The sequence below is a fragment of the Sander lucioperca genome, chromosome 6, assembly GCF_008315115.2.
Source record: "Sander lucioperca isolate FBNREF2018 chromosome 6, SLUC_FBN_1.2, whole genome shotgun sequence".
Classification (NCBI taxonomy): Eukaryota; Metazoa; Chordata; class Actinopteri; order Perciformes; family Percidae; genus Sander; species Sander lucioperca.
In genome coordinates this window covers 3828091-3842885 of record NC_050178.1, presented here as the reverse complement: position 1 = coordinate 3842885, position 14795 = coordinate 3828091, and the positions used below count along the sequence as shown (strand labels likewise).

The 14795-nt window shown below is 38.0% G+C and overlaps 2 protein-coding genes across 6 annotated transcripts; both read right to left on the bottom strand.

Annotated features, from left to right (window-relative positions):
• Window positions 1–233: 233 nt before the first annotated feature.
• On the bottom strand, window positions 234–5204 carry abhd14a (abhydrolase domain containing 14A). Of its 2 annotated transcripts, none has more exons than XM_036002350.1 (5): window positions 4839–5204; window positions 3741–4018; window positions 3281–3396; window positions 2353–2588; window positions 234–1182 (listed from the first exon to the last, which is right to left on the bottom strand). In XM_036002350.1, exons 2-5 carry the CDS (start codon window positions 4001–4003, stop codon window positions 1000–1002), a joined length of 798 nt encoding a protein of 265 aa, XP_035858243.1. In that variant the 5' UTR covers window positions 4004–4018; window positions 4839–5204; the 3' UTR covers window positions 234–999. The 2 variants fall into 2 exon arrangements, with proteins under 2 accessions (XP_035858243.1, XP_031143455.1); XM_031287595.2 differs by having other exon boundaries at window positions 3741–4021; window positions 4838–5203.
• A 1422-nt stretch (window positions 5205–6626) lies between these two features.
• Window positions 6627–13832, bottom strand: hyal2b (hyaluronidase 2b). Of its 4 annotated transcripts, XR_004897656.1 has the most exons (5): window positions 12162–12500; window positions 10536–11515; window positions 9491–9580; window positions 8869–9398; window positions 6627–8068 (listed from the first exon to the last, which is right to left on the bottom strand). XR_004897656.1 is itself a non-coding variant. In XM_036002338.1 (4 exons), the coding sequence occupies exons 2-4, from the start codon at window positions 11484–11486 to the stop codon at window positions 9009–9011; spliced, it is 1431 nt and encodes a 476-aa protein (XP_035858231.1). In that variant the 5' UTR covers window positions 11487–11513; window positions 13675–13832; the 3' UTR covers window positions 6627–9008. The 4 variants fall into 4 exon arrangements, 3 of the variants coding, with proteins under 3 accessions (XP_035858231.1, XP_031143402.1, XP_035858232.1); XM_036002338.1 differs by lacking the exon at window positions 12162–12500 and adding an exon at window positions 13675–13832 and having other exon boundaries at window positions 6627–9398; window positions 10536–11513; XM_031287542.2 differs by having other exon boundaries at window positions 6627–9398; window positions 10536–11513; window positions 12162–12506.
• Window positions 13833–14795: the final 963 nt, after the last annotated feature.

The following is a 14795-nucleotide window of genomic DNA, read 5'->3' as shown; positions in this document are numbered from 1 at the left end:
CATAAGCAGCAAATAGACAAAACACAAACAAATTAAGAAAACTACCAAAACATGACAGCATTTAGGGAAAATGCTGCAAAGTGAGAAAACACAACTACGTCTGTGCTGCAGTGTTTCTGTATTTGGTTGAGTTTTATCACTTAAGGCAAGGTGGGGACCAAGTGAAACCTAACTAACTAACCTTCTCCAAGGAAAAGCCAGTGGCAAAACATGGCACTTTATCAACTGAAAGATACAAAACGCACAATTTTAGTTTTTATTTTAAGCTATGCACATCTCTTATTCTTAAGTTTGTTTTTTGCACGATTGTCCAAACTAATTGCAAATATATTACATATAACTTTATCATAATTATTTACATACTGTAAATGTGAGCTACTTTTTATTTTTATTTCATATAGTCCATATTCTACATTTTATTTTATTACAGTGTGTATCAATTCTGTTTGCTTTTGTTGAGCAAATGTTTTCTTGGAAACTGGAATGGTTACCAGATCTTAATATACAAATCTGTTTGTCAAATGTGAAGTTAATAGAAGCTATTCTAACACAGGCACCTGCTACATTTGCATATTTACAGCAACCTACATGTCACCTACACAAATGGTAACAGTGAAGCAAACACATTCCATGTTTTTACAAGCAAAGAAAGACATGAAACAAAACTCACCACTATACAAATCTGAAGCTATTTTACAACATGCTGAGCTGAACTAGTATTTTTGGGTGACACTATTGAAAATGTATAAATAATGGAACCATATTGTAAATGTCACTACAAGGTTTTACATGCCATGTTCCATGTATTAAAACCTACTCCCATGCCAATGGTCTTTGCTTCAGGTGATTATGATAATATGAGAATAATGTAGATCTTAGAACATTTTAGCAAAATTGTCACCACACTAAACCATTGATGAGGGGACTAGTGTTCCTCTGACTATTTCCTCTTCTTTCTATTGTTTCCATCTTTCTTTTCCTCTTCCTCTGCCACAAATCTCACTTCAGTTTGCTGAGGAAGTCGATCAACCCTTGGTGAAATTCTCTGGGTTTGTCCATGTAGCAGGCATGGCGAGCTCCTTCTAACTTAAGTACAAAGTGATGTGGAAGTTGTATGAGGTTCTTGTGGGACTGGGCACCCAGATTTGTGTCGAGGGATCCAAACACAATTAGAGTGGGAATCTAAAAAAAAGCACGTAGGAGTGAGAAAACGATGAGACTACACAGAGTAAAACCTGTTTTCACAGTCATACATACTACATACACATACAATATCAGCACACAGCTGTGTAAAGATACACCAAGCCCACATACCTGTGGGTGGTAAATCTACTATAACTGGCTAAATTGTTGGTGGCTCTTGTATACTTATTGCATAACAAAGGTGTTGCTTTCTGGCTGTCTTATGTTAAGATAGTAAACTGAATATCCCTGTGTGTCAACGGGTTTCTTGCACCACTAAAGCATCGCATCAACTGGGATGATGAAAATCTGTCTCGTGGAGGGGCCTGTGTCAAATTTGGTTTAAGACCTTCATCCATGCAGTAATTATTGTGCTTGTATGGTACACATACCTTAATAAAAGTTGTGCTTCTTTAGAATAACAAACTGCAAACTTGTGGTCAGGTAGTATTACATCACTGTACTTTGCCAGTATTTAAAGAGACATGTTCCATACACAAGGCCCCCTAGTGGGTTATTGTGGTCAAGCATCAAGCCGCCTACACATGATCCATGGCAAAACCGCGAGGTAGCACAGAGAAAAGAGGCAAAGCGCAGCGCAGGAACGTTATGGAATTGGTTGCGCCTTGAAAGGTGAGTGGCAACGAGGTCAAAGTTGAAATAATTTGAACTTTGAGCGCAACGCACGGCAGCAATACCGAGGAATGCGCGACCCCAAGGGTAGTGCTGCGCCTAGTTGGGCGGCACTGCTCTCCCCATAGGCAAGGCAAGGCAGCTTTATTTGTATAGCACATTTCAGCAACAAGGCAATTCAAAGTGCTTTACATAAAAATGATTACAAAATAATTAAAAACAGATAAAATACGAGAATAAAAGTTACAGTGCAGTATAAAAAATTAAACATTAAAGAGCAGTTAAAAACAGTTAAACATTTTTTGTCATCATATCCACTATTGGTCCCTCATAGGAAAACATTGGAACTGCCAGCATAGAGCGGTTTTACCGCAGCTTCAGTGTTGTGTTCCCCATTTAAAGCACAGTTCACCCAAAAATTAAATGTTAACCATAATTGTCATGAGAAAAATCAGCAAATTTTGTTTACTTAACTAAACTCCATTGTATGTTTACTGTTGTTTCTGTTTGAATACACACAATCTTTACCTCCCTCACCTGAATATCTTGGTACTGCTGTGAAGTGTAACTCCGGGTACCGACTGGTGCTATGGAAATGAAGGCTTGTAGCTGAGCGCTGTTCTTCATGAGGAAGGGGATGGAGTAATGTCCACTCATGGAGGGGCTTAAGAGCACAGCTGCCCTGACACCCAAAGACTCCATGAACCTTGAAAGGAGGTCCACTCGATTCTGATCAGTCTTCAAAGACCCCGAGTCCGGTGATTTTCCATACCCTCCAAGAAGAAGAACAATTTGTGAAACACAATTGTAAACATAATTATAAAATGAGTGTGCTCAGATCAACATCCACTCACACAAGTTTGCTTTTAAATGTGTACACACAGTGTTTTGAGTTATTCTAATTAGACCTCTGTTTAGATTGATGTGAGGTGGAGCCGTGCTGGGAATTGCCTGAGGTCACCCAGCTCCATGGACTAATTTAAAGTAAACAAAAATGCATGTGTACCAACAGCAAGGCACACATTGCAACCCAGCAAATGAAAAGGTCTCAACACTGCAAACTCTGTAAAGACTAAAACATGTATACACCTCACACAATGATAACACATGTCAGTTTTCATATATTGCCAATTTTTAGGAATACTAAATTTGTTAGTTTTTTCATCTCAGCGTTGGGAAACTAGCATTCAATGTGCCCTGTTCAGACCTAATCTATGATCAATGTAAGAACAAGACTACATTCTGATAATGATAAAAAACATGTTCTGATTTTCGACCACAAGAGTGCACTATTAGCTCATGAAACACAAGCCAGAGTTCGAGCTCTCTAAAAGTAATCTAGTTCACTAGTGTATCAGACAATACATGTTTTTATAAAAAAGTTTGTGTATAATCCAGTTTTAGGTGATATCATCATTACAGTCACTAGCATGAGTGCTGATTATGTGCAAGACTCAAGTTCTACCTGGAAGGTCCATCGCTAAGGCCTGATATCCATTAGTTGCCAGCAGGGCCATCGTACCGAGCTCTTCCCAGGTTTTGGACGTGAAGGCCTGGCCATGCAGAAGGACCACTTGCAACCTGCACAGATAAACAATTTTGTTTCTCAGGATTTTATTACAGGCCAGGCAATTACCATATGTTAGAGCTGTAGGTTAGCATCACTACTGTTGAAAGTAAGAAAGAAATGTCTAACTAAACACTGTTAAGTCTACTTCCAGTGATCAGCACATCATGACATCTCTTGGTGTGTGTACTTTTCTACATTAGCATCACTACTGTACCTGTGTTTGTCTGCACAATTGCACTTCCTAAAAACATTTAATATTTCATCCTTGCTGTCTGGTTCGTTTACTCTGGTTATGGTTACAAGGCATGTTATATGCTCATATGTTTTAAATAGGTCACTCCACCTGTCAACTTACCTTGGCAATATCTGCCGTCCAGCTCCATCAATGGGTAAAGCTTCTCTGAAGAACAATGGAGGGTCCCCAGGTAGCTGTCCGGTGCGAATAGACACATTGATGGTTGGAAGTGGTAGAGGAGGGGTGGCCATCAGCCCCATTCTTTGAGCTTCTAGGGATGGCTCCATGCTGCCCTGGCGAATGGATGGCAGCAGCAGGTACAGCAGTACCGTGGCCAACAACACCAGGCCCAGAACAACAAGACGATTACGCAAAAAATTCATTTTGTCAAGATGAACGATCTAGGAAAAGAGGTAGACAGTGCATTGTCGGATAGCCCATCATACGGATCCTGATCATGCAGGTATTTCTAATTGTTTAACACTGGATATATAAATTGCCAACCATCAGGACCATTGTGGTTCAACCTATGGTTTTTTTCTTCACAATCTTTTGGTTTTTAAATGTATTTTATAGCTTTTAACCATCATTACTATCGACATAGTCACCATCTGCATTGTTACAATATGAGGAACAAGAACACAAGCTTTGTGTACACTAATGTTGCCACATCTCTAGACGTCAGCAATTGACCTGATGAGTTAAATTAAGAACAACACGTAGGAATGATGGCCAAAACTATGAAAACACTAAACAATTAAACTTTGTTTCCTTACTGCTGGGCAGTTCTACCTTGATTAGGTGAATTATGTGTCTGAAGCTTAGATATAGAAAGAAATATTTGCCTAAAAAGGTAAAAGCGTCACAGTTTGGTCCTTGGCAAATAAGGTGAATCCTTCAAATGTCCACACACCATCTACAATTATAGACTTTCAATCATTCCAGCTAACAATGTTAACCAGGTTAATATGTTTCAACAGTTAGAACTAGAGGTGGCACAAGAAGAAAACACAAGAAATGTAATTATGTAAGTGAACGTTAAGCCTCCAGGATGAAGGGCGGAAAATCTGTAGTATTGCAGAGCAAAAAACGTTAGCTGAATATGCAAATAGACATCAGCTCTATGTGTCGCTCTTTTACTACTAGCTAAATCTCTGTAACGTTACAGTGGGACGCTATAGGATACATTAAGGATGCAGCACCAGAGAAAAACATACCAACACAGAGGAGATAATTGTTGGACACGTTCACTGACAGGTGGACGAGGGTGTCTGCTTTATCGTCATGTCTTCTGCATTGCTGGTTGCCAGTGATGGGAAATGTTGCAGAGAGGCTTCGGGTCGATGCTGGTGGTAGCTAACGTTAGCTTTTCAAACTGAGAGGAGAAATAGCTTAACGCCAGCGAGACATCGTTTTACTGACAAGAAACTACCTTTACATTCAACGTTCCTTCGATAGAAAGTGCCTGACCAATAAGCAGGTAAAAACTGAATAGAAACTGTTACTCGAGAAATGCATAGGAATTTTGATGAATAAACTGTTTCAGTCAGTCGTCTGTTCCTCGTCGGAGCACATTACGAGCTGCACATAACAACACTAAGCACCATACGCACTTTCCTGCTGAAGCTATCAGAAAATACATCTGCCAAAGATAAACAGTTTCTTTTAAAATTGTGCCTATGTTATCCAGTGAAAATAAGTTGGATTTTCATACTTAGTGTGCTCTAAAGATAAAACTTAACACCTACAGTAAACTACTTTAAGAACTTTCCACAAAGAAAAACTTTCTTTCCTTCTTTGTTGATTTAAAAGACACTTGTGCTTTTAGGTGTAGTGATGGATATATCATCCTCTACATTATCCACCTGCTTTGGATTAGAAGTTTTTTTTGATTGATTTGATTCATCAAATCAAAAAAACTAATACGTATTTCATGCAACTTTTAGTATCTATCTGGATAGCCTTTAACTTTAGACTTGGCATTTGCAAGGCCAAATAAACTGTCTATTTGTGAAATTCAAATCCTCAGGCATCATGACATTCTTTGTTTTTTAACTTTCTTTAATATTTACTTGCTTTGGTATCAACTTTGAATAGCTTATATCTGGTTTTCTCTATCTTTGTTGTAAAGAAAACACAGATCAATTTAAGTCGTTAATATATTTGATACAGATACAGCACATCCACTGTTTTATTTCCATTTCTTTTAAATATATTTTCCAGAAAGAGTAAAAATGTTTTGTTAAATGGATGGAATCACAGTAGTATATAGTCCCCAAAAAATAATGAAAACATAAAAAAAATACATTCAAAGTAACATTTAAATAATTAAATGATCTGATGTAAAATGTAAATATGAATTGTTTTCAAAATACAAAACCCTTTGATGTTCTCAAACACTAAAGCTGCTTCTAAAACCTCATTTTACCCTCTAGGCACCAACTGCTTTTCACTTTTCAACTAGACTGGAATATTGCTTGAGTAAGATATTCATATAATGGTGTGAATTTAAGTTAGGTTATCTATTTATTGTAATGTGGGTATAAGAGTAGATAGTTCAGATCACTATCACATTGATATTCATACTGTTGTGCAATAAATGAAAGGCAACGGCTGCCTAAAAGATTATTATTATTATCATTATTATTATTATTATTATTATGGTATGCCTTTGAAAAGGGCTGGCAGTAAATGCCCTAATTTAATACATACTTATTTACCTTACTACTGAAACATAAACAGTCAATAGTTATAGTACTATGGGCAAAATTTGCATGATACATGTGTGACATCTTCCCTTTCTATACCATAAACTGTGTTTTAGTTTGTAGTCACTGTTTCAGACCTGGTTTTCTAAATCTGATTAATATGTTAAGGAGTCTTTGCTCCAATACAACATAATGTTTAAAGATAACGACAAATACAACCTAAAATTATTGTTATAATGCAACTAAGTAGAAAGCCACGGGAGGTATAACAAGCATAGAAGCACTTTCTTTTTTTTTTACAAGATTCACAGTAAAACAAATATCCAACATTAAATGCGTTAACACATTAACTGGGATAAAAAGAGAACAGGATTTCACCTCTTTAAGTATCAACATGAAATAAAGCCAGATCCACCTCAACAAAAAAAGTAGTTAAAGTGCAGTATTTTAAAATGGTTTGCAGCATACATAAAACGCTCTAATGGAATTCTATTTAGTCTGTTAAAAACAGCACAAACCACCACCTGCGCACTAGTATCATAACTCATTTTGGGGGATTAAATACTTTTCTGAGCAGTGCCATGGAGAATAAATACAGAACCTATTGTATAAATATGAAACTGCTTGGCTAGCTTCAGTATAGCAAATATATATTTACTTGGCAATAAACGAATATAAAGTTGTATGTACAGTAGTTGCTATCAACCCATGTCACTGGTAGGAACCCTGACACAAGCTGCTGTACAAGCAAGTCAAACTACACAAAAACAAATCTAAACTAAAATTATTTATAGAGCCAGAGCATTACTGAATTTCTGAGGCTGATATCAATATTTGAATTTAAAGAAAATCTGATAACAGCATTAGCCATTTTTTATTTTAACATAAACACAACCATGTTCAAAAGGATCCCTTACATATCAAATAATTGTAAACAAGACATGTGCTTAGAGTAACACATAATTGAAGAATTAACATATATTTGGCATTTATTTATCAGCATATATATATATATATATATATAGATTTTCCTTGAAAACTGGTCGGCATTTTGAGTTAATTTTAGTATAAAGCAGTAGCCCTGTGCCCAGCAAAGGGCTGAGATAAACACTGCTGTAAAAACCTCAACAGTCACAACTTGTAAACAAAGGCAACCATAAAAAGAGCACTTCACAGACCAGGTAAGGCACCATTTGGAACTGAAACAGGCAGGTTCAGCCATGTTGTTTCTATTAGCCAAAAAGATTTAAGACTCCATTTCTCATAATTTATCACTATCTGGCATAATTAACTATTTACATTTCATTCATAAAGCTAACATTTAACAGCTTAATCGACCAAAAGATACAAACTATAATGTTTGAAGTGGACAGCAGTATGGAACTGCAGAATATATATATAAAAAAACTTTTAGGTTAAGCAGTCTTTTTTTCATAATGCATTTTATCCTCTACTTACACTATAGTCCCATTCAATGTGGAGTGATGGTATACAGCATCTCCTCATCTGGAGGTCAGGGTCAGCATGGAGCATGACAGACACCTTTAACAGATCGGATTTTTGACATCATTTGCTACAAGTTAATGACCAGTTGCAATATTGATGGATGGACGTTAGTTCCACGAGGCGGTCATGAGGTTGGAGCTCTGCCAGTGAAGGAGCTCGTCAAACACAAATATTCCTGTTAGATAGGTCTGTGTGCTGGGATAAAAAGCTCCCATCATACTGGGAGATCTCTGACACTACATACTCTGTACTGCACACTTATTTTACCATACATGTTATATTGTGTGGAAGTTTGGGGAAATACCTACAAAAGCACCTTACAAAATATTTCACATTGCAAAAAAGAGCAATCAGGATAATAAATCACACCGGGTATTACGAGCACACTAATCATCTGTTTTTGAATTCACATTTGCTGAAATTTATGGACATTGTTACATTCAAAACTGCACAATTTATGTTTAAAGTTAAAGAAAATAATTGACCGTGTAACATACGGGCAATGTTATATGAAAGAGACGGGGGATATCATCTAAGAGGACAATGTATGTTCAAACAACCTCTTGTGCGAACTGCTGTTAAAAGCATGTGCGTTTCAGTTTGTGGGGCGAACTTATGGAATGGACTGAACAATGACATCAAACAGAGCCATAATATCATTCAGTTCAAAAATAGATTAAAGAAATCAATACTTGACCAATACAGAAAGGAATAGACTGAAACATAGGAATGGAACTGTAATGAAAAGGTATTGTTGTATTGTTCTAATTTATTGTAAGACCTGAAATATTGTATGCTGTATTTGCATATCTATTTGTTTTGTAATAATATTGTGAAGTAGGGGCAGGACCTAATAAGCTGTATGCTTCCGCCTGCTCATTCCCGAACTTATCCTTTTTTATTATTCATTTTGTTGGTCTTTGGTAAATTCTGATTGTTTGTGTTTTAATTTTGTGGTTTTAATTGTTTTGTTTTCTTTTGCAACATTGTTGACTGTTTGAGATAAATAATAAAAATAAAAAAATAAATAAAAATGACAGGAGTGACTGTCTGCTGTTGTCAATGCATCAGCATTACTAATGTGCAGTAACTTATCACCTTTATGTTGAAAAGTCTGAACTGTCCTTTTCAGGGCTGGCAGAAGCAGTGAATAGTTTGGGGCTTCTCAGTTTCCTCAGTGTAGCAGACTGAGGAGTCCTAGTGGGAGTAAAAGGCAAAGAGGCCAGGTCCCTAAGACAGAGGAGGCTCTATTCTGCCCTTTTTCTTTCTGAGCACAGGCCTCACCCCTGTACCCACTGTAGCATTGGCACTGGAAGTGTGTGCGGAAAAGAGCCAGCTCTGCTTGGCCAGGCAGGCCTGTAACCTTCAGCCGGCCACCCTGACTGGTGATGCTGTGCGTTAAAGGGCTGAGATGCAGGTACACATCATTGTCTGGTATTTTGCGCAGACAGCGGCCGTGTGATTTACACACCACCTGACTGCACTGTTCTGCTGCTGTAGACACATTGAGGAGGTACCGGCCCAGTTGTCCCTGAAGATACTCATTCAGGATGGAGCAGCTGGCCTGTAGACAAAAAAAGAAAATTATTTTAACCCCAAAACAAATAAGCACAAGGCTATTCAGCATCAAATGAGCAGAGAGGGTATGACACTTACACTGCTGCTTGCATAGGAGGTGTCCCCCCAGAAAATTACACCTGCAGCTCCAAGTGCAACACTCTCACCAATGGTGGAGACCAGATCTGTCTACAAAACATTTACACAAACAGTTCAGTGGTGTACCATACCGTGAGGGGAATATTATCACATATTAAACAAACATTCAACATTACAGTCAATATTTTAAATGGTCACTAAACTAATACACTTTTAACTAGGGGTGGGACAAAATATCGACACGGCAATATATCATTGTCCTTTTTCGTGCGATACGAGAATCGATATTCTCTATTTTAATTAATAAAATAAGGCGCTCTAAATAGATTTCCCTGCTACCAGCGTCGCTACTTCATGGCTCCTCGAGGTGGCGCTCAACACATTAATGAGGAAAACTTGAACAAAAGTTAACTAGCCGAAGAGGAAGAGGTTTTCAGCAGGATGGAAGACAGCAGTTTGGGGAAAATAACAGATGCCCCAGCCATGTTTAAGTCCAAAGTCTGGACCCATAGTTGCTCTGTAGTTCTGTAATTTTAACTTACAGACTGAAAAACTTGAAAAAAAGTTTTCTAACAGTTTGGACTTGTAGTGAATAAAGAGAGAAAACCTGCACTTAATCTTTTCACAGGCATTTTGTATTCATAGTTAGACCGATATTATGATGTATCATTATAGGATTGTCCAGCGCTATACTGATTATCGCAGAATTACTATATAGTGATATTATCGGTATTGTGAGCGGTGTATCGTATCATGAGGTACCCTGTGATTCCCACCCCTACTTTTAACAAAGTATAACGTTAACCTGTATTTTATCTCAAGGCAGTGATGTTATCATAGTGTCAAGCACAGCCCAAGCTGAAACAATAATGATGTTGTGTAACATCATGTAATGTTGATTTCACTGAGTGCTACCCATAGCAATGTGTGGTCTCCTGGCGACTGCATCCTCCCATCCAATGGTTAAATAATAACAGAACTTATAGATAACGTAATGAATGTATAAGCCTCCTGTACTTATAAATTGTTGCTCTAGCCAACTAACCTGAGTTAGGAGGGTCATCTGATTGATGTAAGTGGGGCGGGTATAAACAAAAACAGGCCGTGCTAATCCATCCCCAACAGATGCCAGGCGCATCGCCTCCTTTACCCTGTTTCGGACAAAGAGGCGTCCATCATTTGTAGAGCCTAGTACAGAACCTATGTATATAGATGGGAAGAACGCTGTACATTCCATCCATAACCAGTTCAGTTGATCATTGCGGGTCATCTCCACAGCAGGACAGCGGCCTGTGTAGTTCTTCAGACCACTCCTGTAGTCATGGTTGTAACAATCTGGAAACAGGTAGAAGCCCCACAGTTGATTGGGCCTCAAATTCTTGGCAAATTTCAGAGTCTCCAGCATAAATTTGCGAGCTGATAGCTCAAATTCCTGCTGTGCAACTTTTCCCACATGTTCTGGGGTCCACTGAGGGTTCTTTTTGACCACCATTTCACGAGATTTATTTCGATATATGTCTTTAATATCCCAATTTCGGATCCACAATGGTCGCCACTCCTCCCAGTCAATTACAGCCAAACCTTTTGCCTCTGGCTCACGTATATATTTTTGCAAACCTTCAGGCATCTTTTCATAGTGCTGAGTAAGGCTGGCAAGCTGTGGAAGACCTCCATTCACTGCAGTGCCACCACGCTCATAATAGGGATACAACCCAAGGCGCTCCTTATAGAAAATGGTGAGGTTCTGCCGGACAAAGCCCTCATTGGGGGATGCCACGATGTCAAACTGGTCCAAAGATAAAGTTACGCGATGTCGCGGGGCACACTCCTGTGTTGGGGCATTCCAGGCAAGAAGAACTGGCTTCTGGGAATATAATGGCCATCTTGTCTGCTTTATATCTGCTGAACACAAGACTGTCCATGATGTCAACAGAGTCAGAAGCAACCAAGGCAGCTGGCCAGCTGTGGTGAAGAGAGAGTGAAATCCAGCCTCCATGGTCACTGCTAGCCTTCTCTCCTCTTTCTCTTGAGAACAAAAATAAAGAAGTTTTGTTAAATTCGGCAAAAAACAATAATTAAACCAAAACAATTCTAAATATTATAAGGTGGTCCAGGGAATTGAACACTTTTCTAATGATGTCACCCATATTAAATCTGTGAAAATAGGAAATCTTTAGGTCGACTGCTGGATAATGATTTCTGGGTAATATTTTATAGTTTCAGGTGAGTTAGTAAAAGCAACATGATTTCATAGGTCGACTGAGTTTCAGTGAACAAACACAGTGATAGGATAACGTTAAAGCGTAAACGGTACCTATAACATGTATGACGTTACGTTCAATTATAAGAAACTGCTTATTACCAAGTATGGTTAATAGCAGTCACCTCCTGTTTGATAGACGATACCGTTAACGTTACATGAGTAATTTTCTTCGGGATCAGTTGGTGGCAAATAAGTTTCACGTTGGTTATAGCGAGATGTAAAGCAAAAAAACTAACGAAAACATCTACTTTTAACATTTGACAGCAGCACATTTAGGTTCTCTCCGACTACTTCTTCCGTACACGAACTCAGTAAACGCAGATGGCCAAATTAGCTCAAAGTTTCATTGAAACTGACGAACGTGCTAAGTTAGCTAACATCTTGTTTGTTCTCCCTGTCCAGTCTGACCTGTTGTGATGAAGCTGAGCACAGGAGCTTATTCCACTCATGTAACCGTCAGATAAGTTACTTTTCCACCGCGCTGCCATGTGAAAGATAACAGTCAGAGTTCGTTCAATCCATGTTGATGACTGGCTAGTCTCACATTGCAGACCTATCTCCACAGCGATGTAATGATTGACACATCTGCCAGCTAAGCTAAAGGAAGGAGCGATGATGACGGGTAAACCATTGAGCAACAACAGTTCAGTGCATTTAGTTCCTGAGTAGGGGGTTATATATTTATGAAATACATAATTATTCTTGTTTTGCAGTTTGTATTAAAATAGCACGAGGTTCTACTTGAAAAAGACTATTATGTAGCACTTAAGTATTATCATAACCCTGTCTGGTATTAATTTGACTGTAAAATTACATTCCAGTGCCGCTTACACCCCTTGAACAACGATCAAAGTAGTCTGTTCGCCAAGTTGTGCTCTGAATGGCTCTTAATTGACTGCTGCCATCCATGCTGCAGAGGCTAGTTTAATTGATAAGGCCAAATATGAAACAGATTCCTCACACGTTATGTTTGATGGTTGTTGTATTTTGTTCCTGAAGCCTATTTTAGCTAAGTTCAAGTTTTACAGTGTAAACGTTACAATCGAACCTGAATGAATGAATAATGAATGAATGGGGCATTAGACACTAGGCACTTTTCTTTTTTATAATGGCATTTAGCAAAAGCAGGTGGACAGTTTACAACATTTTTTATTTGTATTTTCTGTGTATATGTATTTCATAGAATGAATTGAACAAGCTTGACCATCATTTACAAAAAATCCAGGCTACTTGCATCTTGCTCAGAATAGGCATACTTTTAGTATTACAAAATTGGTTATCTGGATCAACGGAAGTACATCTCCAGGATACTTGACTGGGGCACGGTCAATCTCAAAACGTTGAAACAAAAATTTGAATCGTGCAATAAAGCAGGCCTGCTTGGTTTTTTCGGTGAATGAATGTAAGGATTTACTAAGAATATGTTTACGGCATTTACTATCTAACTGGGACGTTTTGGTACGAAGTAGCCTACACACGGCGATACACTGAGCAAATTACGGTTAACCATGTATCTACCAAATTTAAATAGCTCACGTTACTGTATTGTTACTGGTTTAAAGAAATGCAAACAACCCAGAGCGTTTTTTTCTCCTATCCTAGAATGTATGTGTGATGTAGCCAGACCTTACTCCACAGCGCTGTGGTGATAGGTCTGGCAATGCAAGACTACAAAACTGGTAATGGTGCTTTGGAATTGAATCAGATTTATATCTTGCATCTGCTCTGAGAAAAGTCACTTAAAAGCTCTCAGGTTATTCTTCTATACATTTTTAGCTTGAATATGAGCTAGCTCGGAATAGTAACAAATGCAGTCCAACTGTGAGAAAAAAAAAACATTTTTTATGTTGATGCAGCACAATTATCATTAATACGTTTTAAAATATGTAATTTCTGGCTGTGTCCAAACAATGTCTCTTACCAGCAACCTTTTCCTCTCTAATCTTCGGATGAAAGTAGTTCAGTCAAGCTGTTTGGATCAGGGTGCATATAGCTCAAGCTTCTTATTGTGCTTCATCATTAAAGTATGTGAGTTCCCCTCAACAGAGCAGACAAAGACAGTTGTAGGTTCTGGGTTAAAATCCACCACCAACTGGTATTTAAACCTCCAGCAGGCTCCACCTCTGTTGAGGAGTTTCTTTTTTGCCTGCTTCTCTGACATCATCCAGTTGAGACCATAGACTGTTATGGTTGAGACAGACTCAAATCTATAGGCCTACTGTTTAAAGCACATTGTTCGGATGTCATTGACAGGGCACACACAGATTTTCTATTAAGCTTTGTAACTTTTTTTACCAGTTTGAACACCAAAGCAGCAGATAGCACAGTAAATAGAGTTTACCATGACTCAGCTGAAAACATTTGAAACCAATTCACAGCTGAAACTGGATTTATTGCAGTTATGGCTTACTTATGATCCTCGTGAAGTTTGGGATATAGCAATAAAGGCTTTAGAATCCATTATAAAGATTTTAGCACACATTTCTGAGTTGATATGTTAAAACATGCAACAATTTGTTCATCATTATATGCAGCTAAAAAGTGATTTCAAATCAATGTTATGTTGAGTTTTACTTTCAAACACAAGGTTGTTTGTCTGTTTTGTTAAGTGTGTAAAGAAATAGCTTATACGAGGGCCATCAAATTGTCTCTAAAAGTTATTACCACAGGCTAGTTTCTCAAAAGGTTCCGAATACCGGGGAAAGTTCATGTGGTCGAAAAGCGGTTAAGATGCAAAGGTCAGCAAAAGCAAGAAGTGACTTCACCATATAGGGACTTGATGTAGATGCCAAGACTCATGCATCATAAAAATAGCAATTGATTTTTTTTTTTGTTGAACTAAATGTGGTCATTGTACCTCTGAGAGTTGAATTACTCTTTGTTTGCACCTAACTAATACACCTTAAGGTGCTTATATTGACAGTTTGTATTTTCACACAATTGACCTCATTGTCTCATTATTACCTTTTTCTAATACTCATTCAGACCTCATGACTAATAGACAGCTCCTCCAGAGTACATAGGTAAATCAGCTAAGCTATA

Excerpts from the sequence above, each read along its gene's own strand:
- hyal2b (XM_036002338.1), bottom strand. The coding sequence starts at position 11,486 with ATGGAGGCTGGATTTCACTCTCTCTTCACCACAGCTGGCCAGCTGCCT. Across the intron at positions 9,581-10,535 it reads AGATGACCCTCCTAACTCAG|ACAGATCTGGTCTCCACCAT; the intron begins GTTAGTTGGCTA and ends AATGTTTTGTAG. Across the intron at positions 9,399-9,490 it reads CCTCCTATGCAAGCAGCAGT|GCCAGCTGCTCCATCCTGAA; the intron begins GTAAGTGTCATA and ends TTTTGTCTACAG.
- abhd14a (XM_036002350.1), bottom strand. The coding sequence starts at position 4,003 with ATGAATTTTTTGCGTAATCGTCTTGTTGTTCTGGGCCTGGTGTTGTTG. Across the intron at positions 3,397-3,740 it reads GGACGGCAGATATTGCCAAG|GTTGCAAGTGGTCCTTCTGC; the intron begins GTAAGTTGACAG and ends TTATCTGTGCAG. Across the intron at positions 2,589-3,280 it reads CTTAGCGATGGACCTTCCAG|GGTATGGAAAATCACCGGAC; the intron begins GTAGAACTTGAG and ends TTCTTCTTGGAG.